Source organism: Sceloporus undulatus, chromosome 6, assembly GCF_019175285.1.
Source record: "Sceloporus undulatus isolate JIND9_A2432 ecotype Alabama chromosome 6, SceUnd_v1.1, whole genome shotgun sequence".
Taxonomy (NCBI): domain Eukaryota; kingdom Metazoa; phylum Chordata; class Lepidosauria; order Squamata; family Phrynosomatidae; genus Sceloporus; species Sceloporus undulatus.
In genome coordinates this window covers 107,291,592-107,319,508 of record NC_056527.1, presented here as the reverse complement: position 1 = coordinate 107,319,508, position 27,917 = coordinate 107,291,592, and the positions used below count along the sequence as shown (strand labels likewise).

Genomic DNA, 27,917 nt, shown 5'->3' with positions numbered 1-27,917 from the left:
GTGCCAAAATAGGTAGGGGACCTACATGTGGTTTATAGGCTGTGTGTTGCCCATCGTTGCACTGTCTGGTGTGTTCCCTGCAAATAACAATCAATGGCACATCAGTACCATCATTGCAGCCCAGTCTGCTAGTCTTCTTCTTGCAGGGAATTTAGTGGTGTTTGACACAAATAAAAAAGCTTTGGGAAAAAAAGAGCTTTGAAAAAAATAATTCCCCCTGTGCAGTGTCAGCTGGAAGAGTTTGTTTCACCATCTTGCTGATTCTGCCAGGTTACTCCTAACCTGGATTCTGCTACACGTATAGATCAAGCAATGGGAAATATTAAAGTCCCACATCAAAGGTGGAAGTACAGAATGGGGGAAAGAACCAACTTGGCAACAGGACACATGAAAAGGTTCCAAGTGTCTTTGTAGATCACAAGCTGACATGAGCCAGCAGTGTGATGCAGCTCTTTATAGAACTAATGCACTCGCTGAGGCTGCATTAACAGGACAGAACAGAGGTCAGAAGTAAGAGTTCCACTCTATTCTGTTCCATCATGCCCCATGTTTTGAGAAGAATACTGGCAAACTGGAGTATGACCAGAAGAGAACTTGGAAAAGTAATTTTTTTTTGGGGTGACAACTTCCAGCATCTACCAGCCACATTTCCAAGCTATGTGGTGCCAGAGAAGATGGTGAAGGATGTGAAAACCAAAGCTTGTGAGTACTGTAATGTCTTGAAGATATGGGTATGTTAAGGCTGGAGAAAAGAACATCAAAGGTCTGGGAACATGATAACTGTCTTTTAAATATCTGAAAGGCTGTCATGTACACGATGAAGCAGGTTTTTCCTTCTTTTCCTGTTGTTCAAGATGTCAGGACTACAGCCACAGGTCTGGAAACAGAGGGAAGCAGATTTGGGATGAACACTGCGAGAAACCTCCAAATGACAGGAGGTATTCAACAGTGGAACCAATGGCTTAAGGTGGTGTTGAGTTCACCACCGTGGAACATATTTAAGCAGAAGTTGAGTGATTCCTCTTCTGTAATCTGTAAAGCCTTCTTCACACATGTCAGTCACTTATATAATCCGACTGAATGACAGAAATCAGAATTCCTGTGTTGCCTAGCGTGGAAACAAGCCCTGGCAAATTAAACATGAGAGTTGCCAACTTTATTACTTGCCCCCAGCTTCTCTGCCTTTTACTGCTTCTTGAAGCACTAATATACATCGACATCTTCCTTGGATGATTTCTGTGGCTGGAGATGATAAAGACAAAAACATCCTGGACCTGGTCTTGTTCTGCTCATCTGGCACATCTCTGGTAAGGTGTTTGGCTTGTGGGATTTTTTTTAAAAAAATAAATATATATATATATTTTATTCAGTATCCTTTGGCTTGTGAGTTTTGAATGTAGAAATATCAGTTGGGCAGACACCACCGCTGCTCTTATTTTCTCCATCCACTTGAGGACAAAAAAATAACTAATTCTCAGCTAAGCAAAGAATGCTCTCCATTCCATGATTGCACAGGGACAGAAGGAAATGGCATGTGGACAAGGTGAACTGCTCTTGCCGAGTGAGGTCATACCCTTCAAATATGTATTTGTTATTTTTATTTTGTGCCGGGTGGGAAGTAGCAAGCTGTCCATCTCCAGATATTTGACCTTGATTTTTCCATGCTAGTTCATTTCCCCATCCTCCCCCTATCCCACAAAGAACAAAGTCGCCTTTTGTGTATCCCTTCAGAGTGTTGCCTGGATTTCCCTCTCTGACACAGACCGTACTACAAAGAGCCAAGAAAAGGGGCCAGAAAAGGCAGCTCAGGAGAATCAAACAGGGGAGGGGATTTTTTTTTTAAAGCAGGTTTTATGAGGATCCTGGGCCTGAAAAAGGGAAGAAGCACACGGTAAGAGGTTTATCATCTTACTGAGAAAGTGAATGAATGAATGAGGTATGTAAGGAATGATAACTGAAGCTCTTCTTCCCTACCTTGGATGAATTCCCTGTTTCCCAATTTCTCTCACTTCACTGACCCTCCATCCTATTCCTGAGATCTTTTCCCCTACTTTATCCCAAGTGAGGGCTTCCTTCCTAGGAACTTTAAAGCCAATTCATACACCAGTTGACATCGTTTTCTTCCTCTTAGTTCACTGCTCACAGAAGGCCATGGCCAGAAAGGTCACACGTTCCATAGAGTACGGTGGAATAACCCTTCCTGCCCTTGTGCACAGTGAAGACAGCATTCAATACGCCCACCAGAGCTTCCGGGTTCGAGACAGTGATGTCTTCAACCTCACGTACCCCAAATCTGGTAAGCTAGTTGGGCATATCCCCCTATCCCATTCTCTATGGCGTTTGAAAATTGGCAAAAATGTAAACGTATACCACACTTAACAAAGCCTCTGATCATTTTTGCATAGTCCTTTTATGCCCACCCAGTCCCCTTTTCTTCCTTGGTCTCTGTCAAGATGGGCCTTTTTTTTAGCAGAGGAAAGCAGGTTAGCTCGCCTTGTCTGCAGGTTAACAAGCATAATCTTTAAATCTGGCAATGTAAATGCAAATCTTAAGAAAAGTAGAGGCTGGAAAAAGAAAAAGAAACCCCTGGTTGTATTTTAGAAGCTTTCAAGTAGTCACCAGAAGATGCCAAATATTTTTGTTTACTTACCTGACCTGCTAAGGCAAGGCTTACCTGACCTGGTAGTTTCATTTCACTTGTCCATATGGTTAGTTTTGAATCAGGCATCTGCTGAATCAGGTTGAACTGGTTTTTATTTTTGTGCTATCGGAACCTATGCCTTTTCTTTCCATGTCATTCCCATTTCTCATACCAAATTTTCTGATAAAAGAGTAATGCCCAGGGACACATCTATTTCATTAACTGAGGCATACCTGTATTAAATATCTTTTATTGATCTCTAGAGGAAGGGTATAGAACCTCTTTCAACCTGAGAGCTGAAATTAGTTTCAGAGAAGCCAGTGATGAGTAGGGCTAAGGGAAAAAGGATGGGCACCAAAATTCCAGTATATGTGAGGCTGGACTGGGATGGAGATTCCTCACCCTTGTTCTGGGAAATACAATTTGGCAATTTTTTCATTTTAACAAGGGTGTGAAAGACAGAAATTCAAGTGGTGTAAATTCTAGAGAAGCTGCAAAAAGCATTACCTGTTGAACTTGACTATGCATCTCACTATTAGGACAAGAGCGGAGCAAAATGTGCAGAGTAAACTCCCTTTTAATCTAGGCGGGCCTGTGGCTCTCAATTCATGTGGCAGAAGGGGCTTGTAATGGGGTGTGCCCAGCTTTTGTCTTTCTTATAATGCTTTAAATGTGATTTAAAGTTGCGTTTTTGCTTAAATGTGCATTTGTTTTGATTTTTAGTTTTTCTCTCTCTCGTACTGATCAGTTTTACCTGTACTTTGTTTAAAATTTCTTGTGAGCTGCCTTGGGTCCTATGCTGAGAGAAAGTTGGAATAAATTTTTAACTTTTTAAAAATTTAAATAAAATTTAAATAAATAATTTTTCACACACACCACTGCAGTGTTCCAGGTAATGAAAATCAGCCATTTTCATTAGGATGAAAATGTTGAAAGTGTAAAATTATGCCAAAATGTCACATTCTGGTGGCAGTTTGTATGATTACTTTTCATATGTTTTTTTTAATGGGGTAGGCCTGGAGACTTGGGGACGGCTGGAGGTCTTGGGGTCTAAAAAAGGAAGCATTGGGGGCCACAGCTTCCCTACTACAATGATATAGCCAGAGGTGCCTTGTCTTGAGATGGGATGTGACTTGCATGCATGTTCTCAGCTTTCCAAAATCCTGCTTGAAGATCCAGGGTGGTCACTCTCTACATGTTATGGACTTCAACTCCCATGATCCTTCCACCATCATTGGCTATGCTTGTTAGGGTTAATGGGAGCTGCAGTCTAACAGCATACAGAGGTTGGTCATAGTTCCTCATCATTATTGTGCCCTTTATGGCACCTTGCAGATTCTGGGAGAAGGTTTTACTCATGTCCCTCTCTTTTAGGAACAACCTGGATGCAAGAAATCCTCACCCTGATCCACAGTGATGGGGACCCTACACTGTCCCGGTCGATACCTTCCTGGGAGCGTGTTCCTTGGCTTGAACAGAACACAGCAGCTAAATACCTGGAGGACCGGCCCTGCCCCCGTCTTATAAGCTCTCATTTGCCACCATCCATCTTTCCAGAATCTTTCTTCACCTCACAGGCCAAGGTGATTCTGTGACTTGCATGGGTGATGGTGGTAAAAAGGGTTTTAACACCGCTGTTACTGTTAAGAAAGCTATCAGTGCACAGAGCAGAGCACAAATGTACAAATCAGCTTTTCCCTCCTGACCTCAAGAACATGAAGCTTGGGAAGTGGAATCATTTTTGTCTCCCTGGCAATGCTTGGCGCATTCCTAAGAAAGTTTGCCTCATAGCATGAGAAGAACCGTGGGCACAGAATTTCTCCATCCAGAGCCTGGAAGAGTTTCTCCTTGGGGCCATGATTCCCAGAATTCCCCAGAATTCTCCTTTGCACACTATGTACAAAGGCTATGCTGCCCAGCGCCATAGTATTTTCGATTTCTATATATGGTTGTGAAAGGTGGACAGCAAAGAAAGATGATAGGAAGAGAAACAATTAGTCTGAAATATAGCACAGGAAAAGAGTTCTGTAGATAACGTAGACTGCTAAAAAGATCAATAAATGGGTCGAAGAGCAAATCGAGCCTGAATTCTCTCTAGAAGCCAAAATGACTAAACTGAGACTATCATACTTTGGACATATAATGTGATGACATCACTCATTTAAAAGATGATAAAGCTCTGTAAGGGGGTAGGCAGTAGGAAAAGAGGAAGTGCATTACAAGTGCATAGACTGAATCAAGGAAGCCATGGCCCTGAATTTGTTAAGACCTGAGGAGGGCTATTAATAACAATGTATCTTGTACATCTCTCAATCATAGTCTCCATACATCAAAGCCAACTTAATGCCAATTAATAACAGCACCCAACTTGGAGATTTTGGTTTCTGCAGCTGCCAAAATGCACCTTCCCAAATTCTGATCTATTACCTGTCAAACTTCTCTTCTAGGCCATTTATACCATCCGTGACCCAAGAGATGTCTGTGTATCACTCTATTATTATGCCAAGATGTCATCGTTTCTGGACTACAAGGAGGATTTTGGAGAATTCCTAGAGATGTTTTCTGCAGGAAAAAGTATGTGGATAGAGGCCTGAAACTGAGAGTCAAGAATTCTCTAAAAACAGGAGGAGGGTTTTCTATTGTTTCATGCAAGAAGTGGCAAACATTTGGCCCTTCTAATATATCAGACTTCATTTCCCAGAAGCCCCAGCCAGGACAGCCAAGGATAAAGTATTATGGGAGTGTAGTCTAAAACATTTGGAGGGGGTGGCAACAATTCCCTACCTCTGGTTTGGCAGATAGTGCCAAAAATTGTCAATGCGCTGTGATATTTCCACCCCTTTAATCCAACATGGCATCCTACCTCCTCCACATATCCATTCTCCTATCCAGTTCATGCTATTCATATTTCTTTTCTTTCACTTGTTTAACAAATCATTGATGCTATAATTCAAGTGAAACTTGCCCATGCTCTTAATTTCTTAGGAAGCCATGCTGCTGACCTAAAGGAAGTGAAAAACACAATTGATAAATAGGATTGATCCTTTCTCATTGCTTGTGGGTCAGATATGCCTGACCTGGAACCAATCAAATTATGGTAGCAGATCAAGCATAGCATCAGTTCTTTGTGCTAAATATTTGTACTCTTTTGATGTTAAATCTGCTCCAACAATCTGCTGTGAGCTGCTAGCAGTTAAAAATAGATTCAGTTAGATTATATTTCAGCACCTTTCAGTCTCTCTCTTTCATTAGAATCATAGAATCATAGAATAATAGAGTTGGAAGAGACCGCAAGGGCCATCCAGTCCAACCCCATTCTGCCATGCAGGAAATCCAAATCAAAGCATCCCCAACAGATGGCCATCCAGCCTCTGTTTAAAGACCTCCAAGGAAGGAGAATCCACTACACTCCGAGGAAGTTTGTTCCACTGTCGAACAGCCCTTACTGTCAGGAAGTTCTTCCTAATGTTGAGGTGGAATCTCTTTTCCTGTAACTAGCATCCATTGTTCCGGGTCCTGTTCTCTGGAGCAGCAGAAAACAAGCTTCCTCCCTCCTCAATATGACATCCTTTCACATATTTAAACAGGGCTATCATATCACCTCTTAACCTTCTCTTCTCCAGGCTAAACATCCCCAGCTCCCTGAGTCGTTCCTCATAGGGCAAGGTTTCCAGACCTTTCACCATTTTAGTCGCCCTCCTTTGGACACGCTCCAGTCTTTTAGTTGAAATTTGTGTACATGGTTAAAGCACAATCGTCTGCATGTTTACTTGACAGTACATTTCACTGAGGTCAATGGGGCTTGCTCCCAAGGAAGTATGATTGTAATCTTAACATAATTTTATTTAATCTCAAATAAGTCCTTTTAAAAACAAAAACGGTATGTGTCCCACTTTTCATCTGTTTATTTCAGTTCTCTTTGGCACTTGGTTTGATCATGTCAAGAGCTGGTTGGCTTACAAAGAACGGACAAACTTTCTCCTTCTAACCTATGATGAATTACTGAAGGTGAATAATTTAAAAATGACATTTTTTGGGTCTTCTTTTCAATCTCTGCTACCCCAACTCAGACCTACATGCCCTCCTATTCTATTATCAAGCACAGGCAATCCAAATCTGATCTGTGGTATGTATCCTATCTTTTCAGGACCTACAGGGCAGTGTTCGTCGCATCTGTCAATTCCTAGGCAAGGACTTAGACGCATCTGCTGTTGATTCTGTTGTGAAAAACGCTTCCTTTGAATCAATGAAGGGCAACAAGATGGTGAATTATAGCCTTGTTCCTAATGATGTGATGAACCAAAGTATTAGCCCCTTTCTCAGAAAAGGTAATGCTGAAAACAGGGGAAATATTTTGGGGAATATTTGTAGTTCAGTGATCTTCTAAAACATGGCTGGGCAACAACTTCTGGGCCATGGGACCCAAATCGAATCCTCTGTCCACATATGGCTATTTCCTTCCATGATACAATATTGTTAGGTGGTTTCCTAACTTTTGCAAGTTTCTTTCCTTCTACAGGTTTAGGTACTCTCTTGAGGCTGTATGGTAAAAGATGCTGGTATTTTTTGGCCCCAACCATTTACTTTAGCCTTCCCCACCATTCAGTGTAGCCTCCCTGTATTACTCTGATATTACAATTTCCCAAATGTTATTTGGAGCACAAGTGTGTGTGTTTAAAAATATTGCAGCCTTGGAAACTGTTCAAACAAGATTTCTGAGAACTATTCTCAGCCTCCCAGGTTGTGTGCCAAATGTTTTTCTTAGGTTGGAAAAGGGCATAATTTCTATTGAATTGCAAATATGGATATATAAGTTAGATTTTTGGCTAAAAGGTCTAGCCCCCTTGACTCTCAGTGATATATTCCAGTCAAGATGGAAAACAATAGTTGAGGAAAAAGTGCAATCCCTGGGTTTCTCACAAGCTGTTATTCTTGCCATAGGTTATACAAAAGCCAAAGGGAATATTCGCCAGCATATCTGGGACTTTGAGTTACAAAATCATATAAATGTAGCTTCCTTAAATTCAACTTTTAAAGATAGTGGGAGAGGTTTTGTCCTAGCAGCATATCTGAACAATTTAACAAATCCAAAGTATAGGAAAGCCTTTCCTCTGGCCAAATTTAATGTACTTCCATCGGCTTTACTCAAGGGAAGATACAATAACAAACCACTTTGTGAATGCCTATGCTCTTGCGGGTCTGGGGAGGCAGAAACAGTGGGGCAAGTCTTATTGTATTGTACCTTTTACCGTCATCTTCAGCGTTGTTTTATAGCCCCAGTTTTACAAAAAATACCAGGCAAATCTGACACATTTTATATTGATTACCTCTTGGCTGACCAGCGGTCAGAGATTACAGCCAAGGTGGCAAGTTTTTTGCGTTAGTGCAATAGTTTGCTGGCGCAGGATGGTGTCTTAATCTTAATTTTAATGATTTTATTATTTGAATGGTTTTCTATTATGCAGTTTTTAGAATTTATCTAGGTTTTGAATTATTGATAAAATTTGATGTATAATATTATCCCTCCCAGTATATGACAACCCTTGTTTGAGCTATTTCCTTGCTGTTGTCTTTGTATTGGCGACTGACCGTAATAAATACATTTAAAGATATTAAAATTACCCCACTGGGTGCCACTTAGTCAAGATACAAAGTGTTGGTTGTTAACTTTTAAACTCTACTTGGTTTGGGTCCAGATTAGCTATGGTACTGCCTTCTCCCATATAGTCCGCCGCAAACATTCAGGTCCTTTGGAGGACATTTAGTTCAGTTAGTCAAACAAGGCTGATAACTGTTACCTAGCTGACATTTTATTTGTGTGGTCTTTTAACTGGTGTTTCCTATGGGTAAGAAATAGTAATAATAGTATACTACTACTATTACCACCACCACTACCAATAATAATTGTAAAGACAACAGCAACAACAATGATCCAAAATAGAGACGTTCCCTTGAGATAGAAGAAGTTTCCCAATCTTACTCTAAAACATGGTTGGGCAAAATGCAAGTGACAGGTGGCTCCCACAACAGCCTTTGTGGTCCATAGCCCCCACACTGCAGCAAAATTAAATTAATTTTTAAAAAAAAATCAACAGAGAGACTTTTCAGCATCTGCTTTCTGGATGTGTTGCTACCTGTAGCAAGGGTCAGAGACAAAGAATTACCGCCTGACTGTTGCAAGTTGTTCATCCCTGTCTGAAAATGTACGTAAAATATGGTGTCTTTTCTTCACTCTCACACTTTCTTCACACTCTGCAGGGATTTCTGGGGACTGGAGAAATCATTTCACCTCAGAGCAAACTGCTGCATTCCAGTGTTTATACCAGGAAAAGATGAAAGATGTGGAGATCAAATTTCCCTGGGATGAACTCCAAAGAAAAATCTACTGGGAATCTTAATATTTTGGAGAGGGAAGTGTTTGTGCTTAAGGTTCTGTTTTACATCACACACCAGTTTTTGCTTGGAGGACCATATGACTTCAACCCAATAGTCCCTGATCCTTTCTCCAACAATGTTGGAATCCCAGATATCAATACAGGTTCATTGAGGACCACTAGTAGAAGCTCTGAACTCACAAGCCACATGGCCACTTTGTACAATCAGTAGAATGATTTGGGAAGACTTTATATCAGGATCTGGTAATGATGCTGCTGATGTTCTAGGTTTACATGTTGCCTTGCCACACTCACAAAACTGTCTGCCTGCATGCAGAAAATACAAATTTTCAACCCTGTCAGGGAGAAAGCATTGGTTTAGTTGTCCCCTTTACATCCTAGTTTTCTTCATGCAAGGAGCTCACCACAGAATGCATGGAAGGTAATAATGTTTTCTAACTCTTCTTTTGTGGATGTAAAAAAAATGTCTCCATTGGCAACTGGTTTCAAAATCTTTCCTCCCAAACAAATAAATAAAATAGAAATAGCTCTCCTGGCTGTCCAGCAGATGGTGCAATTGTTTTAGATGTAACAAAGGGCAACACAGACTTGAACTATTGTACTAAAATAATGGAAAATTATTTTAAAACTAGTTTTAATTGTCATGGCTCCCCCAAAGATACAGGGGATGCATCCTCAATAAAACTGAATATTTTGTGTTGGCTCTAAATTTAATTTCAATATCCTTAAGTATGATTTAATATGGGAACAAGTAGACTTATTTTTTTCAGACTACAAGTTCAAAACATTAGTCCAAAAATGTAACATTTGCAAACTCTGTCTGCATTTGGAAGGAACTTGCTATCTGGGAATATCCTTGGAAATCAAATCTTTTCCCTCATAGTCACAGACCTCTGTGCATGTGTGTGAGAGAGAAAGAACTGTAACCATTAAAACAGTTTGCCTTTTAATAATTTAGACTTACCCTAATCGTGCAAACACATCAATGCCAATTCATAAGTATAGTATCTCCCAAGGACCTCAGTGGGATGTACTCCCTGGGAAGCTTGCACAAATATTCAGCAGAACTGAGTCAGATGAAACTGTACTTGTTGGAAATAACTTTAGGACTATCTTCCCTTTACTCTCTTATTAGTCCAGTAGTTCAACCAACCTCAAATTAGATTAAAAATGACTTCCAGCTAAAGAATGTATGTGGGCCTATCTTTCCCAAGAAACTCTAGGCGCCAATACTAGCTGTCTCAGGAGGCTACAAAGGGTCCTTGTGGGTTCCTGAGGTGAACAGTATTGGCACAATGCCATCCCCACACCACCCTCCAATAAATGTATGATCCTTTACTGCCAGTCCAAATCAGGCTCACACTGCTCAAGCCCTAACCATTAGTCTTTCTTTCCTCTCATCTCCGTTTCCCCATATAGAAATGTGCATATGTATCTATATGGCATTTATCCAGAATGAGGCAATTACAGTATTTTGAAAATATATTTGATATACTCTGCATATTTTGACAAGCATATCCTATGTTCCAGGTCACCTGGAGACTAGCCAACTTCAACAAAAACAGATCCACATCCTCCCATTTCTCTCATCTTTTGTTTTAGGGGTGGGGAACTGCTAAGAGTAAATCCAGTTACAGTAACCTCAACCGAAAATGTAAGGCAAACCCAAGAAGTGGGTATGGGATTAGACCAAGTCCTATTTAATCTGGCATTCTGTTCCCACAGTGGCCAACCTATGGGGAAGCCCATATGTCAGGCATGAGGGCAACAGCACCTATCATCTTGTTTTCCCCAGGAATTGGTATTCAGATCTATACAGCATCGTATACTGGAGATAATATTCAGCTGTCATGATACTGATAGCCTTATCCTCCAGTGCTTCTGCCTTGCGTGCTCTACGACGGCCTTATGTTTTGTTTAAACCTGTTTAACTCAGACCTTGTTCTATCATCCACTGCCAGATTTGACAGCCTTCCTCCTGCCCAAATATTTCCCACTGGCATAGCCCAAGGCAAGTTCCTAGCTCAGCCAAAGCGCCTCTGTCTTTAAAAAGGAGTCGTGGTACGCATATGGGCCCACTGGGAAGAGGAAGGAGAAAAGAAAGGCCATGTGTACTCAGGACTAACATTTTAAAACCCAGATTGTCATCAATTACCTTTTCAGAACAATTGTTTGTACACATGAGGGTGTTCTGTAACAGCAGTTTGAGCATGTGGTACTTAAGGATACCCCAATGCAGAGTTTGGAAAAGTTAACTTTTTGCTCCCAGAATCCGTTAGCTATCATGTCTAGTAGCCATGCTGGTTGCAGAATTCTGGGAGTCACTGTTTCCGCAAAAATAAAAATATATGACTGTGTCCATGCTCTTTTCCAAACCTATTTCAAAACTACAGTTACAAATGTATGTCCCTGTCCTTCCTCCATTTTCTCAGAGTAATTCTCCACTGCCACTTTCTCCACTGTAATTCAGATCCCTCGACATTTCCCGCGTCTGCTCTGCTGCTGGAAACTGCGCAGTTTATGGGCCCAAGCGTCCCTCCAGGGCAGGGCTAGGCTATTTTTGTCAAGGATAAGCCGGGCAGGGTCAGGTGACTCTTCATCATTGCCGATAACCAGGTAAGCTTTACCAACTTGGAGGTGGAGGCAGCGACAGGTCAAATCCTGCTCCGGTACCCAAAGTGGCTGATCACCCCGACGAATGGGCACACGACGCTGTTGGTAGACAGTGAGGACCGAGGCTGTGAACTGCCACCATGTGCCAGATTTCTCCATGGCCAAGAGTTGTGCATGAAGAACTGGGGTTACATGTGAAGAATCAGAGGGGGGGGGGAAAGAGAGAGAGAGAGATAAAACAATCAGGAATTGTACAGTTTTACATGATGTTGCTGTATGCTCTCATTTTTCTTGCAACCTAGTTGCAAGTTCTTCCCTCTCCATAAGCACAGCTGTTTGTGCATGTTTCCATTTTCAAAACTATACTATATCAGTGGACAGGTTGTTCTCTGCAAAAGCAATACTTCTGGAAAGCTTATGGTTCCAGTAATGATGTATGGAGGTGGGGAAATCAATTATATCACTTCCTATATGAATAAACTTACGCGTCTCACTTCATATTTAATTTGGGATTTAAAGTAAATTGGGATTTTGCATTGTTCTCCATTTCAAAGCTATGGCATTTGCTGATATAAGGATTATTCATAGCACTGAAATTTCCTGGCTGGTGATGGGAGGGCTAATGACATTACTTCTTGGTTTAGCACTCTATCTCCATTTTTGGTAGCATATGGAGGCTTTTAGTGGGGAAGAGGGGATGTAGTTTGGGATGGAAGACTACATTACCATAATCCTTCTTGCAGTAGTTCTTCAAGTTCATCTGGACACGTCCTTGGGGTGGTTTACAGTGAGTCTGGCATTCAGTACCTAGTGAATGTATAGAGTTAGGCTGGGGTAAAACTATTCTCTTAACTTCTATCCTCCTTTCCCAATCAGCACTCCTGTAGACTGGGGTGAGAATTTTGTGTTTCATGAGCCACAATCCCAGTTTTGTTTTTGTTTTTATGGGCAAAGAAGATTTTTGTGGCTGATACTACTATGCCCTGGGGAAGCAGACTTCACCAAGAAACAGCAAAAAACAAACAAATAAAACACACACATACACACACACACAAAACTGTCTAAAAGTACTTCTTCATCTCACCTTCACTTCAGATCACTCCAGGTAACCTCTGAGCACATTGGTGCAGGCCACTACTGATGATGGGAAGGAGCCAAAAATGGCCCTCCAACCCTTAGTACATGCACATCTCTAGGTCCTGGAAATTAAGCTTCCAAGTCATATTGGTTAGGATAACCTCTCTCTGGTAAATACATCTCATTTACCTCACAGGAATATTGTCATATAGTAACCATATACCAGATTGTTGGTCCATAAAGCACCATACAGCCAACACTGACTGGCAGGAGTTCTAGAAAAAGGTCTTTTATAGCCATGCCTGCAACTACCATGTGTTGAACTTGGGACCTTTTTTTGCATGCAAAATATGTGGCTTGCTATTCAGCCAGGGCTCTTCCTAAATGAGGAGAAGACAAGTTCAGCTGGAGAGTGTAGGCAATGGTCACATGCTAAGTGAATGTTCTTTCATTTGAGCAACCTTGTTTTGTGTTCAAATAGGCTTACAGCATGATGAGGTGGTAGATCGGACAATGTTGCTCCAGGCTGCAGAGAGTTTGTGTGGCGATCACATTCCTGAATCTTCTTTTCTGTATCAAAAACTATTGGGAGCCCAAGTTCTCCCAGTGTCTGAAGCAGGAGCAGCCACTGCTATCATTTTCACTGTCTATACTCCCACATTATTCCCTCCCTGCTGCATCCATCTTAGTTGCTTCCCCTTCACTCTGTCTCATTTCTGGAGTCTGATAGTGGACAGATGGGCTTTTGACACAAAGTGGCTAGTACTGTCCTCTGCACAGCCAGCCAGTCATTCACAAATGTCTGGTGATGAGGTTATCCTTCGCAGAGCCAGCATTGTGAGTGATGCCCAGGGATAATGTCTCTGCCAGATTCCTCTCACCAAGGTATCTGGGGTCATGCTGACTCTGGTGACAAATTTGTAGCTGTGGCACTGAGGCCCCAGTGGGAGGGTTAACATGCGAAAAAGGGACAGGGATCCTGTACCTTTAATAATTGTGCAAAAGATGGGATTTTAGCAGTTGTTGCTTGCATGGCAGCAACCACCTATCTAAATTCCTTCTCTTAAACAATGATTAAAGGTACAGGGCCAGCTCTATTTTAACACCATGCACTAAAACCAGCATGGTGTAGTGGTTTGAGCAGTGGACCAGAACTCTGGAGATTAGGGTTCGTATTCCTTCTCAGCCATGAAACCCACAGGGTGACCTGGGGTGAATCACACTCTCTCAATCTCAGAGGAAGGGAAAGGCAAATCTAACTCTGAACCAATCTTGCCTAGAAAACCCCATGAAAGGTTCACTGCATCCATATATCCCACACTATCCCCCACCACAATGTTACTGCATGTGTGTCACTGCATACCCTCCAATATTTCAGCAATGAAAACCCAGACATGTATGGCCGAGCAACATCAGAATATGGTCAAGATGGCAAATGTTATTAGTGAGGAAGAATCAACAAGCTAAAAGAGGCTGAAGCAGATTACAGCAGATTCCCTACTGGGAAGGGCAAGATCCCACTCCCTCTTCTCCTCTGCCCCTGCTGAATTAAGTGAGTACAAACTACTTTTGCAGTTTGAACTCAGTTTGTAGCAATTGAAGTAAGCTAAGGACAAAGGGGAAACGTGGGAGGAAAAGAGGGAAACTGGGACATTCAAAAAGCAGATTCAAAAGTGGGACTACAGAGAATTAATTGGGAACTCCCAAATCAAAAGAGGCAGAAGATATTTCACAGGCTTGCCACCCAAGCAGTTAGTCTCTCTTTGGCTACATGCATGCCTGCTGAAATCAAAAGGTAATTGCCTGGACATGATTAGTGTGCCAAGCCACATTTTTATGATTTGTGAGAGCAGGGCCATCGAAAGGAAATGCCAGCAGCAATTTCTGCCCCACTGTCACGCGTTTTCCCCACAGCCACCATGGTCATATTAATGCTGTGTCTGGTCTGGATATATCCTGATTTGCACTTTGGTTTATTCACTGCATGACTAATAGGTGTGCATGTAAATCATAGCAAACCATAACCCATGAGTGATGATTACAAACAAATAATAGTGTTATCCCCTGAGCTGCCATCAGCTCTCACTTTCCATCATCAGTGCCTCCCTTCATAAATCAAAATGGCTCCTAAAGGAAACTGAGAACTCATAACTGGCATTAGTGGCTCATATAAAACAGGCATGGTATCCTGAAGAAACATAATACCTGTACCCCATTTTGGAGGGCTGCGCATGCTATCATGGCCATGTTTGAGAGACCAGAAATTACATGGTATCACTCCTAAGTCACCTTTATGCAAGATGTGTATGTGTGTGTGTGCCTGGGGGGGGGGGATGGCATTTTAGCATTTTAAAGTTCTGTATATACTCATGTATAAGTCTAGAAATTTTAGTAAAAAAATTGACCCCAAAAAAATCTGAGTTGACTTATCCACGGGTCAATCTAAGTACTGTACTTTAACTCTCATAAAAATAGAAACCATCCCTTGGTGAAACAGAAGAGGGTAATCTGTCCTAGAAGCACTGACCTTCTTATATTCTCTCATCCATCCTTCAGTGTGAACACAAACGGTTATGCCTCCTGTAACTTTGTAATTCTTTGGCATTGTTTCCTTTGTTTCATCCTTTGGATTCTTTGTTATATGACCATCAATCTTACTCTTGATTTATCCAAACCCATAATTTTGGCCCCAAAACCTGCCCTTGACTTATACATGAGATCGACTTATAGTTGAGTATATACAGTATTTGGGAACAAGGGGGATGATTTTGGGCTGAAATTGGGGCTTTTGTCTAACAAAATTTTCGAGGTGTTGGAGGCTTTGAGATGTAATTGGGGGTCCAGAGGTCTGCACTGTATCCCTCAAAAGGGCCCCATGCAGGCTTCAAGCCACGTAGGCCCAGTACAGATTAGGAGAAAGGAGTGGCCAGAGGCTGTCCCTTTCTCCTCCGGATCATTGCCGCAGCAACCTCATGGCTGCAGCAACGATCTGCCCCCGAAAGGAGCTCTGAAATGGAGCTCCTTGTTGTGATGCTGCCAAGGCACCATTTGCGCCCTGGGGCATCATGGTAATGTCATGCACATGCCGCCCTGTTTGGATGTAGTGTGCATGTGATGTCATTGATACGCGCACTGCGTGACAATGGCACCGTCCACATGAACTAGGGCTTGGGAGTGTGCAGTTGCTGCGTGCTCCCGAGCCCTAGTTTTGACCCGAGGGTGTCACAAGGTGCCCATTTGTACCAGGCCATAAATCCCATCCTTGATGTAAAAGGAGAGATTAGAGTTTGAGGAAACCCAAGTAAGTCCAATGCATACTGTATGATTACTTCCCAAGCTTGCCGTTCCTACCTGTCTTTAGGGTTTCAAATTCTTGAAACAAACAACAGCAACGAAATCTGGAGTGAAGATGAAATAGAACTTGGTAACAGGGTTAGAGAGAGTTTGGACATTTGCTTTTTAAACTGCAGTTCCTCAGGCATGGTACTTCTGGAATTTGTGACCCAAAAAGTCCTGTTTCCAAGCTTTAGGAAGAGATCCTACTAGTTTTGTGTAAACTAGGAAAGGGAAGGGTATAAAGGCCAACACAAAACCAGTGCATGCATCACCCAAGGTGTTTTGCTACAAAAATAGCCAATATGGGGAGATATTATTTCATAAGACAGCTGTAAAGACTTTTCACCTTTTCTTTCCAATGGAATTATACTAGTAGTTCCAAAGGCTTGTTACCTCCCTGAGGGGCTTAATTTCTTTGAAGGTCTCTTTCCAAGCTGAGGTCTATCTTTGGACCTTGTCCAGTAAGGTTATGGTTCCTCTGATATCCTGTTGCCATAAACATGGCTTGAAGAAAGCTGACAATCCAAGAAAGTGTAGTTTTTTTTTAGAGAGCTGAAGCTTCAGCCTCTCTTTTAAAAACCAAGCTTCTTACTTTATGTCAGAAAGCAAAATAATATCTGAACTCTGCTCCCCAACACAGACACATTGTGCCTTTCTCACCTGTGTTCCATTCCTGTGGAGGAGCAGCTGTGGTTGTCATCACCTCCTGGATCCCTAAGGGATGGAAGATGCAGAGTAAGCTGTTCGTTTGGTTAAAAAAAATCTACATATATAGAGAGAATAATTTTCACCAGACACAGATAGAATCCCAAAGCCTGAATAAATGGATTCAATATTTATTAAGTTGACTTGCACATACTTGTCTTTTCATCAATCATTTTACTTTTGCATGAAGCAGAAAATTGCAAGACAGGTGCTGTCAAGAAAAATGAAGAGCTACCTTGTTAACTATTAGCAATCTTTTCTACCTCCATTCTGCTTTTTTTGAATTCATTGGACATCATCACCCATAATCAGTTCTTCAAAATGTGGCCTTGTTTTTGGATATTAGTTTCCAGAATCCCTTCATATTTACAGGGGAATTCTTAACCAAAAGATTAACTCTTCAATAGCATTGCTCACAAGATTTCAAGCGAACCTTCCTTGTCAGCAGTGCTCAGGGAAAGAGCCTAGATATAAAACGTGGATGAAGAGTAGAATATAAATACGAAAACAAATTAAAAATAATAAAAAAAATCATTAGTGAAAGGTATGAGGGTGAAAAATTTCCTCCTGGAATATCTGCACTGAATTTCCGGGCCCAAATTTAGACTTTTAAAAATGGCATTGCTGACTTTCACATCAGTTCCAATACAGAAGGGATGCATTTGCTATGCCACATGAAGTTATTTTTTCCTGATAGACAATCCCCTGCAGAAAGATCAGGGGAGTTGTCAGAAAACATTGAGTTTCCCATTTTATAGATTACTGGGGAGCCAACTTCCCAAAATTTCTTCTCATTCTAGATCTGATGAAGGAGATTAGTGCACTCTCTTTATCCTGACAGGATAAAGGCACATTTATTTTTAAAATGGGTTTTATCTCATTCGCCCATGTCCGGGTAAATGAATCCTGGATGCATCCCAGATACCAAATGGGCTTATTTTGTGGCTTGTCAAGAATGGGATTTTCCCATTCTTGAAAAGGTGCAGGATAAACCTGTCTGGCATTGGGGCAGTAAATGGAATGCATTCGCCTGGCGATTGGCAAATGCGATAAAACCCGTTTAAAAAATAAATGTGCCTTTATCCTGTTGGGGATAACGCGCGCTAAAAGAGAGTGCACTAATTTCCAAAAAGGTTCATAGTAAGGGCTTCTAGTTCATCATAATTATCAAAAATTTATATTTCTGGTATATAGCCATTTCAAGAAAAAGAGCAAACATATGTAGGCCAAGGGTAGAATTTGAAGGGATATATCTCCCCTACATCATGATATCAGTTTCATACCACTTCAGTTGCTGTGGTTCCTTGCTAGGGAATCCTGGAATTTGTAGTTTAGGGTTGTGGCCTGTGGCCTGTTCAGTACAGAATTCTAGTCTCTCACCAAGCTACAGTCCTTATAGAATGGAACCATATCAAAATCGTATGAAACTGATATACTAGTGAAGTGTAGACACACTCTGAGTGCCCAGGCTACCTAATTATTTAGGGTGAGCCTCATACCCAGCATGCTCTGTTCTGCCTAGACGTTATTGTCTTGGCATCATCATAGTTATTATTTTTCTTGTGTTATTTTAAGAGAAAGCAGAAATTTTCAGAAAACTAAATTCAGGTTTTTGTTTTTGTTTGTATTTATTAAATCCAGAGAAAGTATCCAATTAAACTTCAGAATGCCACAATCTTTTGTTATAGATGTTGTATGTTAGTTTGGCTTACCTCTCATCCTAGGAACAAAACATTGCAAGGAACCATAGTTTTGATGTAAAATTTTGAGTTAAATTTCTGAATTGGCTTAATTGCTCCCCAAAATCTACATTCTTCCTGCAGGTTTTGTCAGTTAAAACATACATACACAAAAATGTGTATATTATGAAAATGTGCATACAGAATGCTCACATTTGGGGGAAACAAACACAAAATCACTGTACCTTATGGGTAAAATATGTACATTCTTTTTAAAAGCGTATTAAAACAATACATTTGGAGACTTGAACTAAAAAGCATATATCTGAAAAAAATGCATATGAAGACAAACATCAGTATTCCTGCAGAATTTTAAAATGAACTAGTTGTAGAAATGAAACTGAACAATTTTAACTGTAGAAATACAATTAAATGAACTGAAAATGAACTAAGCAAGACATATCCAGATCTGATGCACTAATATTAAGTGGTGATCAGATGTGTGCTTACAGCCACCAACTATTGTATAAAGTTGATATCAAGTAGGTTTTAAGAAAGGAGAAAAGCTTACGGATACAGGGGGCATGGGCACTGCGGCTTTGCTGGAAACCCTGAGCGCAGCGGTTGCAGGTCAGCCCCGTAACCCCGTTCTTGCACTGGCACTGCCCTGTGGTCTGGTTGCAAATGGCACCAATTGCTCCAATGGGGTGACATTGGCAGGCTGGGAAGACAATAGAAGTGGAGTTATTGGACTAAGAAATGGTATGAGCTTCACCAGATAAGTATCTCCCTCCACCACCAGAACATGGACTTCTCAAGTGTATACCATGCTTCAGTACTGCCAACTTTCCCAGTACTGTGGCTCAATAGAAATGTGACCATTTCCTTTAGTACAGATATTGAAATACATGGACATAGCTGTGGTAGTCTCGAATATCAGTATGCAAAGGGATCTTGTAGCACCTTTGAGACTAACTGAGGGAAAGAAGTTGTCTCATGAGCTTTCGTAGACTTGGTCTACTTCCTTGGAGGCATGGAGTGAATTGATGACCAAGAAGGATCTTTATAATCAGACTGTATGAATAGCCATAGAAATGCAAATTCTGTGGGTATGGTGATGAGGTGACAAATTCAGTTTTAATGTTGATGGATAAGGGCAGGGAGAAAGATGTTGTCTAAGGCCAGGATGGGCAGATGACTTCTGATTCCCAATGTGGATACACCACATTCCAAAACACCCTCTGTCATCATATGGTCATCCACCCATCTCAACCTTTGATAATATGCTTCCTCCTGACTGTCAGAAACGACTATAATTAAAACTAAAACTTGTTACCTCAGCACCATACCCACAGGTTTTGCATTTCTATGGCTATTCATACAAGGCGATTATAAAAGTCCTTCCTGGGCGCCAGTTCCCTCCATGCATCTGAGGAAGTAAATCAAGTCAACGAAACCTTATGCTACAACTTCTTTTGCACAGCTAGTCTCAAAGGTACCATAAGATGCTTTTACATACAGACCATGGAATAGTTACATTTGGTTGGACTGGAACTCTTGAGAATCCCAAGCCAACTGTGACTTGCTGTGAGTTGCAGTCCCCCCATCCATAACTGTTTCCAGGCTCTGGTGCAGGTTGTGCATCTGAAACCAAATTTAAAAGGACACAAGCACCCCTTTGCTGAAACTTGTATGGGTTCTTTACCCAGGAAGCTACTGTGGAAAGCTTGACTGGGAATCTCTGAAAATTCTCAGTACTTTCACAAACCTATGTTTCCCAAAATTCCATAGTGGAACCAAACTTTACAATTACGGAACAAGCTGGTTTAAGGATCAAACCCTCTCCCCCCCAGTAAATAAGGAAAAGGTAATAATTATACCTGTGATACCTGGCAAGTGAGATGGAAAGGTATTGATAGGAATAATTAAGAGGATGGGATTCAGGCTTCTGAAAGATTACAGTGACAAATAACTATATTATGGCTTGTGTCATTAAAACAATCTATTTCCTGGTTCTGCATATTACTGAATTATTTTTATCACCCACTTGCACATGTTTATAGCACACCTCAAATGTATAAACCAGTGGTAACTCTTTTTGCCAGTCTTCACCCATAAAGTATTGTAAGACCTTTAGGGGGAGAGGTCTCAATCTCTGACACAACATTTCACTTATTGGACATATTGCTGAGATTCCTACATTACCCATAATGACACCATCTTGTTCCTTGGCTCACCTTTGCAGGCTTTGCTGCTTGTCATGGGGCGGCTGAGATCCCGCTTAAAGCCTGGTAGGCAATACTGGCAGTGGCGCCCAGCTGTGTGGTGGCGACAATTCAAACAAATCCCCCCACTTTGGCGTCCTGAGAGTTCAAACAGTTCCATGCTGAACCGGCAGCGATGGGAGTGGAGGTTGCAGTCACAAGCTGAGGACACAGGAAAAGGTCTGTCAGCCATGCGGGTTCTTCCCTGATGTGACCAAAACCTCTCTCCTCACCAGGGATATAGTGCAGTTCCTGGGGCCAAGAAATACAAGGAGACCTCCTATATTAGGGTTCTCAGGTAAATTGTTGATTTTGAGATTGTGCCAAAACCTGAGACCTAGGGAAGCAAGCTTTGATAATGTTACAAGGATGTTACAAAGATGTCAGCTACTTGGTGTGGTGATGAGGTCCCCCCCCCTTTTCCAATTTTGCAAGAACAGTTAAACTATCTCTTTCAGCTAAATGGCAGGATCTACAACTGAAATGTTTGTTACAATCCAGATCTGGTCTTGCAGCTTTGCACGCAATCGAGGTTCCCTTAATATTTGACTCATTTATTTATATCAACCAAGTATGCAAGCCAACAATTTATGTGTATATATTTCTGTTATCTAAATAAATATGACAAGTGAGGCTTACAGCAAGAATGGAATGGCTTCTCCACTACCATTTCCACTCCCAGAATCCTTACCCTTATAGATCACTCGCAGGTCCCACACTTCTCTTTGAACCAGAATTGTTCCTGCTATTAGAGTGAGAGCTTAGAAAAGTTACTTTTTGAACTGCAGCTCTCAGAATCCCCTCAGCCAGGCTGCTGGTCATAGTGTTTGAGCAATTCTAGGAGTCGTGGTCCAAAAAAATCTAATTTTTCCAAGCTCTTGATAGGGTACTTTTTGGGTTTAAACCTTGTATTAAAGATTGTTTACCCTGAGGAAAATGGCCTATCAATCTAAACAACCAGCAAGATTTAATTTTAGGGGTAGAAAGACTGTGAACAAGGCTTTGCTCTTGGAAACTGACACCTGAGGGAACTTGGAACAGAATTTGGAAGCGTTAGTTTGCTTGGACTATAGCTCCCAGAATTCCACCTCCAGCATGGCCAGTAGCCAAGGAATTAATCTTTCAAAGCTCTGACATGGGGGATATCTCCACCTCACAGTTTTCTGAATGTCATACCACTGTAATTGTCATGGCTTTATCCTAAGCATCTTGGGATTTATAGTTCAGTGAAGTACTTGTAACCAAGTGCCAATGTAACCTGACAAGAGAAAGTTCAATGATAAATTTAGTTTTATCTTGTAGTCCAGAAAGGCATTCAGGGTATTTGAGGAATGAGTGTGTGTGGACTAGAGCTGTCTAGTTGTCATTGTGTGCCTTCAAGTCGTTTCTGACGTATGGCAACCCATGGGGTTTTCTTGGCAAGATTTGTTCAGAGGAGGTTTGCTATTGCTTTCCCCTAAGGATGACAGCATGTAGTGGGTTTCATGGCTGGGAATCGAACCCTGGTCTCTAGAGTCATAGTCCAGCACTCAGAGTGCAATACCACACTGGCCCTCAATGCTGTCTTATAGTGAATTTCAAATAGAGAGAATTCCTGAGGATGAAACCATGACAAGTGAAATGGCAAGGAACTGGTACAATTGTGCAGTGCAGATGCACTCTTGGACTCAGGAGGATGGAAATATCCCTGTTTTTGTAGGGTAGCAAATATTTAATCTCAGCCTTGCTGAGAACACATGTAAAATTCTCTGCCTTGATGGGTTCACTCTCTCCTTCAGTCTCACCCACACACTCATGCGCGTCTTTGGGTGTTGCCCGTTGCCAGGGCCTATCCCAGTAGAAGGCTTTGCAGGTATCACATTCCGGCCCAGCTGTGTTGTGTTGACAATCACACTGGGGCACACCTCCATCTTTCTCTGGTGTGCACCGGGAGGCATGTCCATTGCATTTGCATCTGCCTCCAACTTGCAGCTCAGCCACCCCATAGGATGCTTCTCGCCTTCGTAACCCCAATATCCTTGTTGGGTGCATGTGGTCAAAGGAGACCCGGAGGTCAGTCGCAGTCACCCAGTCCTGGAGTACAGGACTGTACTCAAACATCCTGGCTGAAGGCCGGCCTGCTAGGGGCATAAAAGCCACCAGTCCCCCTGTGAGAGGTTTGGGGGTGGTTTGGGCCTCAATGCAAGCTGCTTCATGCTCCATAGACTTCAGGATGGTGTTGGTTGGCAGCAAATGATAGCGCCGCCGGCATTGGGTGGAGAAGAATTGGAAGGGCACCCATTTGCGTCCATAATCCATAGATTTGTAAATAGCCAGAGACTCTGGTCGTGGGGAACAGAACCGGAGAGCCACATAGATAACTTCCACTCTGCGTCCCAGAGCCAACGTCAGTGTAGCATTGGTCGCAGGCTGGGACCACCAACAAGTGGCACCACCATCAGCATCAGTGAGATACTCAAGCATGTGGGCATCTTCTTTGCAGCGTTGGCAGAATTTTGAGGCCAGGTCAGTCGAATCTCGGAAGGCACAGAATCGTCCAGGGGAATTACCACTGCCGCATGTGTTGGATGCTTCCACCAGACGTCCTGAAGCCAGTTCGAAAAGTTCTGGGAGGCAATAGCGTGGGTTTTGGTTGACATCATAACATGGATCCCATGAATCAGAAGACAATCTTGAAAGAAACAGAAGAAAAATGGCAAAGCCCCATGGGAAGTGAAGCATTTCTGGGGGAAGGAGCCAGAAGTCGAAAGTTAACTATACATCACCTGGAAGAGAAGGGGGAGAATAGGTGGATTAGGATGTCAGCAGCAGCAGCAGCAGAAAAGAAAGAATGGCAAACTCCCCTCCCTCTCCCTCTCCACACACACATTCCTGCTTACTCTGCTTGCTTCCCCCCCCCCCCCCCCCCCCAATTACTTTCTCTTATTTCTTGGGCTTTCCCTGAAAATATATTCATAGTGCTGACATCCTCAGTACTACTGAATCTGGTAAATGTTCACTTTTCAAATGACAGCTTGTTGTATTCCATCATGAAATTTGGAGGTTTTCTTGTCAAAACAATTCTTTTATTGTGAAGCATCACATCTTACCCAGCATTCAAACAGAGCTGGATAAAGTTTCTCTCTTTCTTTTTGTGTATCCACACTGAAGAATTGTAGTTATTTGTTCCCACTGCAATAGCCGTGGAAAATGTAATGTGCCTATTTAGAAGGCACCAAGGAACCCAGAAAAGAGATGTTGGATTCTATGTTTCTGAAGATTATTTTATTTTAACAATTTTAACAATTCCACTTCCTACTCCATCCCATTCTGAACTATTTTAACAAGTATAAAACTCTTGGTCATAGCTTTGCTACTAATTTCTGACCCTTTTGATATGATATGGAATCCATATATCCTAATCCCATATATTAGGATGTAGGATGTATTTTGTAGCACTTTTGAGACTAACTGAAAGAAACTGGCAGCATGAGCTTTCGTAGACTTCAGTCTATTTCTACGAAAGTTCATGCTGCCAATTTCTTTCAGTCAGTCTCAAAGGTGCTACAAGATCTCTCTACATACTGATTTTACAGACTAACATGGCTATATCTTTGAATTCTACCATATAATAGGATATATGGTTCCCATATATCCTTATCTCTTCTATGCATCTATCCCCACATTACCTCCTAGAGAAAAGGAGGACCTGAAACTCTTTCAACAACCCCATTATCTTCCATAGGGCTCTCCCATTTAAAACAGGATAGCCCTGCAGGTGGTCACCCTGCCTTAGTAACTAGTAGGTAGGGATATTAGTGAATATCACCCCCCCCTCCAAATTGTTACTGCACCTGTTCAAGGCCCTCTGACCATTCATGGGACAATAATTTACACACACACACACACACACATCTCAACAACTCACTTCAATTCAATCTCAAATCCAGACCCAAAGAGCCAAATAGATGAGAATTTAATGAGCGTGAGAAACTAGCTTTAAACTCCCTTTTCACAGTAGAGGCACGGATGGGAATTAACCTAGTCCCAAGGGCCAGACAGGAGGAGAAGGGAAAAAAGCAGCAAAGGGGGAAGGTAATAAGCAATGAGGAGTTGCATCTGGTCACTGGTGTGTAAGTGTCTAGATGTGTGTGAGGAGTGGTGGTATGTATTTGAAAAGGAACAATGGATCAGGGAGTGCTAATTTGTGGATTATGATAAACCAGATTCTCAATTTTCCCTGCGTTCCTGCACGCCAGGGGTTGAGTAAACATGTCAGTTCCCCAAGGGAGCCACAACCATCACTCTTCTGGATAAAAAAAAAGCTTGGAGGATGAAAGTAGAAAGTGTGTTTCTCTCCACTGCAGTTTAGCATTGACAGACTGTCTTTCCATAGTACTGGCCAAGTTAGGGGATAAAGTTTTTCTTCAAATTGTTGGGCAGAAGCTCCTTGGTCAGACTCCTAGAGCCTAATGGCATTTGGTAGGTTCAGTGGCAGGGCAAGAACTAGTTGGTCAGTAGTAGTAGCTGCACGAAACTGGAAAAGCAAGGGCAATACTTGGCAGAACTAGAGGCTAGAATCATAGAATCATAGAGTTGGAAGAGACCGCAAGGGCCATCCAGTCCAACCACCTGCCATGCAGGAAATCTAAATCAAAGCATTCCCTACAGATGGCCATCCGGCCTCTGCTTAAAGACCTCTAAGGAAGGAGATTCCACTACACTCTGAGGAAGTTTATTCACTGTCGAACAGCCCTTACTGTCAGGAAGTTCCTCCTAATGTTGAGGTGGAATCTCTTTTTCTGTAGCTTATATCCATTGCTCTGGGTTCTAGTCTCTGGAGCAGCAGAAAACAAGTTAGCTTCTCCTCAATATGACATCCATTCAAGTATTAAAACAGGGCTATCATATCACCTTTTAAGCAACTCTTCTTCAGGCTAGACATATCCAGCCCCCTAAATCGTTCCTCATAGGACATGGTTTCCAGACCCTTCACCATTTTGGTCGTTCTCCTTTGGACACGCTCCAGTTTCTCAACATCCTTTTTACATTGTGGTGCCCAGAACTGGACAGAATATTCCAGGTGGGTCCTGACTAGAGCAGACTAGAATGGGACTATTACTTCCCTTGTTCTAGACACTATACTTCTGTTGATGCAGCCTAAAATCACATTGACTTTGTTAGCTGCCATATCACACTGTTGACTCAGGTTCAATTTGTGGTCTACTTGGACTCCTAGATCCCTTTCACACGTAGTTTCATTCAGGCAGGTGTCACCCATCCTATATCTGTTCATTTCATTTTTCCACCCTAAGTGCAGTACCTTACATTTCTCTGTGTTGAAATTCATTTTGCTAGCTTTGGCCTAACTTTCTAACCTATTAAGGTCATTCTGAAGTTTGATCCTGTCCTCTGGGGTATTTAGCTACTCCTTCTAATTTGTTGTCATCTGCAAATTTGATAAGTATACCCCCAATTCTGTCATCCAAGTCATTGATAAAGGTGTTGAATAGCACTGGGCTAGTTGGCTAAGACTGAGCTAAGATAGAGTCTGAGAAATAAGGATAAAATCATGGATCTTGTCATACAGTCAAAATCCTTATAGTACTCCAGAAATGTCCAACATCCCTCAGCCAGCATGACCTTTGTTTGGTGGGAGATTCTAGGATTTATACTTCAAAACAGATAACTTTTCTAAGGTCTGGTCAAAAACCTAATGAATCTTAGGGAAAGCTGACATTTTCATAGACAATGTCTGGCAACAACCTGAAATTTACTGATTGTTCAGAGCACAAAAATGGTTATGTAGAAAAGGTGGCTGAGTGCCCACCTTTTGGGTGATCCTATTGTGAAGCTAAGAAGTACATTTACTGTGTAGCATTCTACATCCACAGTGTGAGAGACAGAAAGACTGCTACAAACTGTAATACATATAATCTCTGGGTTTAAGTTTGGGGTCTTTTTTAAATGACAGCTAGGAATAAAGTTTAGGCCCTGGGCGAGACAGTCAATTACAGGATGGGCAGAGGCACTCATGGAGGTCTGGCGACACTCAAAGCTTGATCTCTCATTTCTTCTCCCTTGATAGAAGATAATCCTTGCAAGAAAGAAAAGTGATGCCTCTGTCTTGTCCCTATTTTTTTTTAAAACCCCTTAATCGCTAATTGCCTTGGAGGCTTTGAGTGTGGCGCATTCCTCAGTCACCAGGGAGGTCTCTTCTCTCACAGTCTGTCTGGCTGCTCTTCATGGCTGCACAGATCCTTGTTCCCAGACACACCAACAGCCAAAGGCCTCTTCTATCAATGTAATACTGTATTTGCCTTCTCCATGAAGACCACTTTTTGGATTGCTCCCATTGAGGTCCACATGTGACATATTGGGACTGATCTATCGCATGGATCCCACTCCCACCCCTGCCCTCCAGAGAGTGAATGAGAATTCACAGCAATCTTCCAGAAATTTCCAAGTTGGTCCCAGCTCAAGGTGACCCTGTGGATGAGACATCTGCAAGACTCCATTTCCTTCACTGTTCTGCTTAGGGCTTGTACATTCATACTTGTGACCTCCTTAATAAAGTCCATCCATCCAGCATGCAGCCTTCCTTTCTTTCTGTATCCCTCTACCTTTGCTAGCATTGTTGTCTTTTCCAATAGGTCATGTTTTCTCATCACGTGGCCAAAGTACAACAACCTCAACTTTATCATCTTGGCTTCCAGAGAGATTTCAGGCTTGATCATGGACCTATTTGTTTGTCTTTTGGCTGTCCACAGTATCCTCAGCACTCTTCTCCAGCACTACATTTCAAATGAATTGGTTTTCCTCTTATCTGCTTTCCTCACTGTTCAGCTCTCACATCTGTACATCGTAACGTGGAATACAATTGCCTATACGATTCTAATACTGGTGTTCAATTGTATATCTTTACATTTTAGGATCTTTTCTAGTTCTTTTATAGCTGCCCTCCCCATTCCCAGTCTTCTTCTAATCTTCTTCTGATTAGATAAGTAGCCCTTAACCAGAAACAATGAGGTAAGAGGGACCTGAAATACAAGTGTGTGTATGTGTGGGTAAAAGCCAGAGAGCAAGAGAGCACGCACAAGGAACAATCAGGACATAAAAAACCTAGTATGTCTGCAGTGATTTAATTTAATTAAACATTAATATAATCAAATGTATTTTGATAAGGACTAGAGAGCTATCTGTTCCTCATTATGTCCAGAACTAATGA

General features: G+C 41.8%; 2 protein-coding genes across 5 annotated transcripts in view; one reads left to right on the top strand and one right to left on the bottom strand.

Moving 5' to 3' along the window:
- The first annotated feature begins 1,706 nt into the window (after positions 1 to 1,706).
- On the top strand, positions 1,707 to 10,030 carry LOC121934833 (sulfotransferase 2B1-like). 4 transcript variants are annotated; one of them, XM_042475717.1, is made up of 7 exons: positions 1,707 to 1,891; positions 2,132 to 2,296; positions 4,016 to 4,224; positions 5,089 to 5,215; positions 6,555 to 6,649; positions 6,789 to 6,905; positions 8,900 to 10,030. In XM_042475717.1, exons 2-7 carry the CDS (start codon positions 2,152 to 2,154, stop codon positions 8,975 to 8,977), a joined length of 771 nt encoding a protein of 256 aa, XP_042331651.1. In that variant the 5' UTR covers positions 1,707 to 1,891; positions 2,132 to 2,151; the 3' UTR covers positions 8,978 to 10,030. The 4 variants fall into 4 exon arrangements, with proteins under 4 accessions (XP_042331651.1, XP_042331653.1, XP_042331650.1 ...); XM_042475716.1 differs by having other exon boundaries at positions 1,709 to 1,891; positions 6,789 to 6,969; XM_042475719.1 differs by lacking the exon at positions 2,132 to 2,296 and having other exon boundaries at positions 1,708 to 1,936; positions 6,789 to 6,969.
- Positions 10,031 to 10,148: 118 nt separating this feature from the next.
- The window catches only part of NTN5 (netrin 5), a 50,902-nt gene continuing 33,133 nt past the window's right edge, over positions 10,149 to 27,917 (bottom strand). The window contains exons 2-7 of the mRNA XM_042475714.1: positions 22,495 to 23,475; positions 20,684 to 20,872; positions 19,018 to 19,167; positions 16,723 to 16,776; positions 12,376 to 12,456; positions 10,149 to 11,831 (exon numbers count right to left, since the gene is read on the bottom strand). Coding sequence (XP_042331648.1) covers positions 11,503 to 11,831; positions 12,376 to 12,456; positions 16,723 to 16,776; positions 19,018 to 19,167; positions 20,684 to 20,872; positions 22,495 to 23,431 — 1,740 coding nt within the window. The 5' untranslated portion in view covers positions 23,432 to 23,475 and the 3' untranslated portion in view covers positions 10,149 to 11,502. The remainder of the gene's footprint in view (positions 11,832 to 12,375; positions 12,457 to 16,722; positions 16,777 to 19,017; positions 19,168 to 20,683; positions 20,873 to 22,494; positions 23,476 to 27,917) is intronic.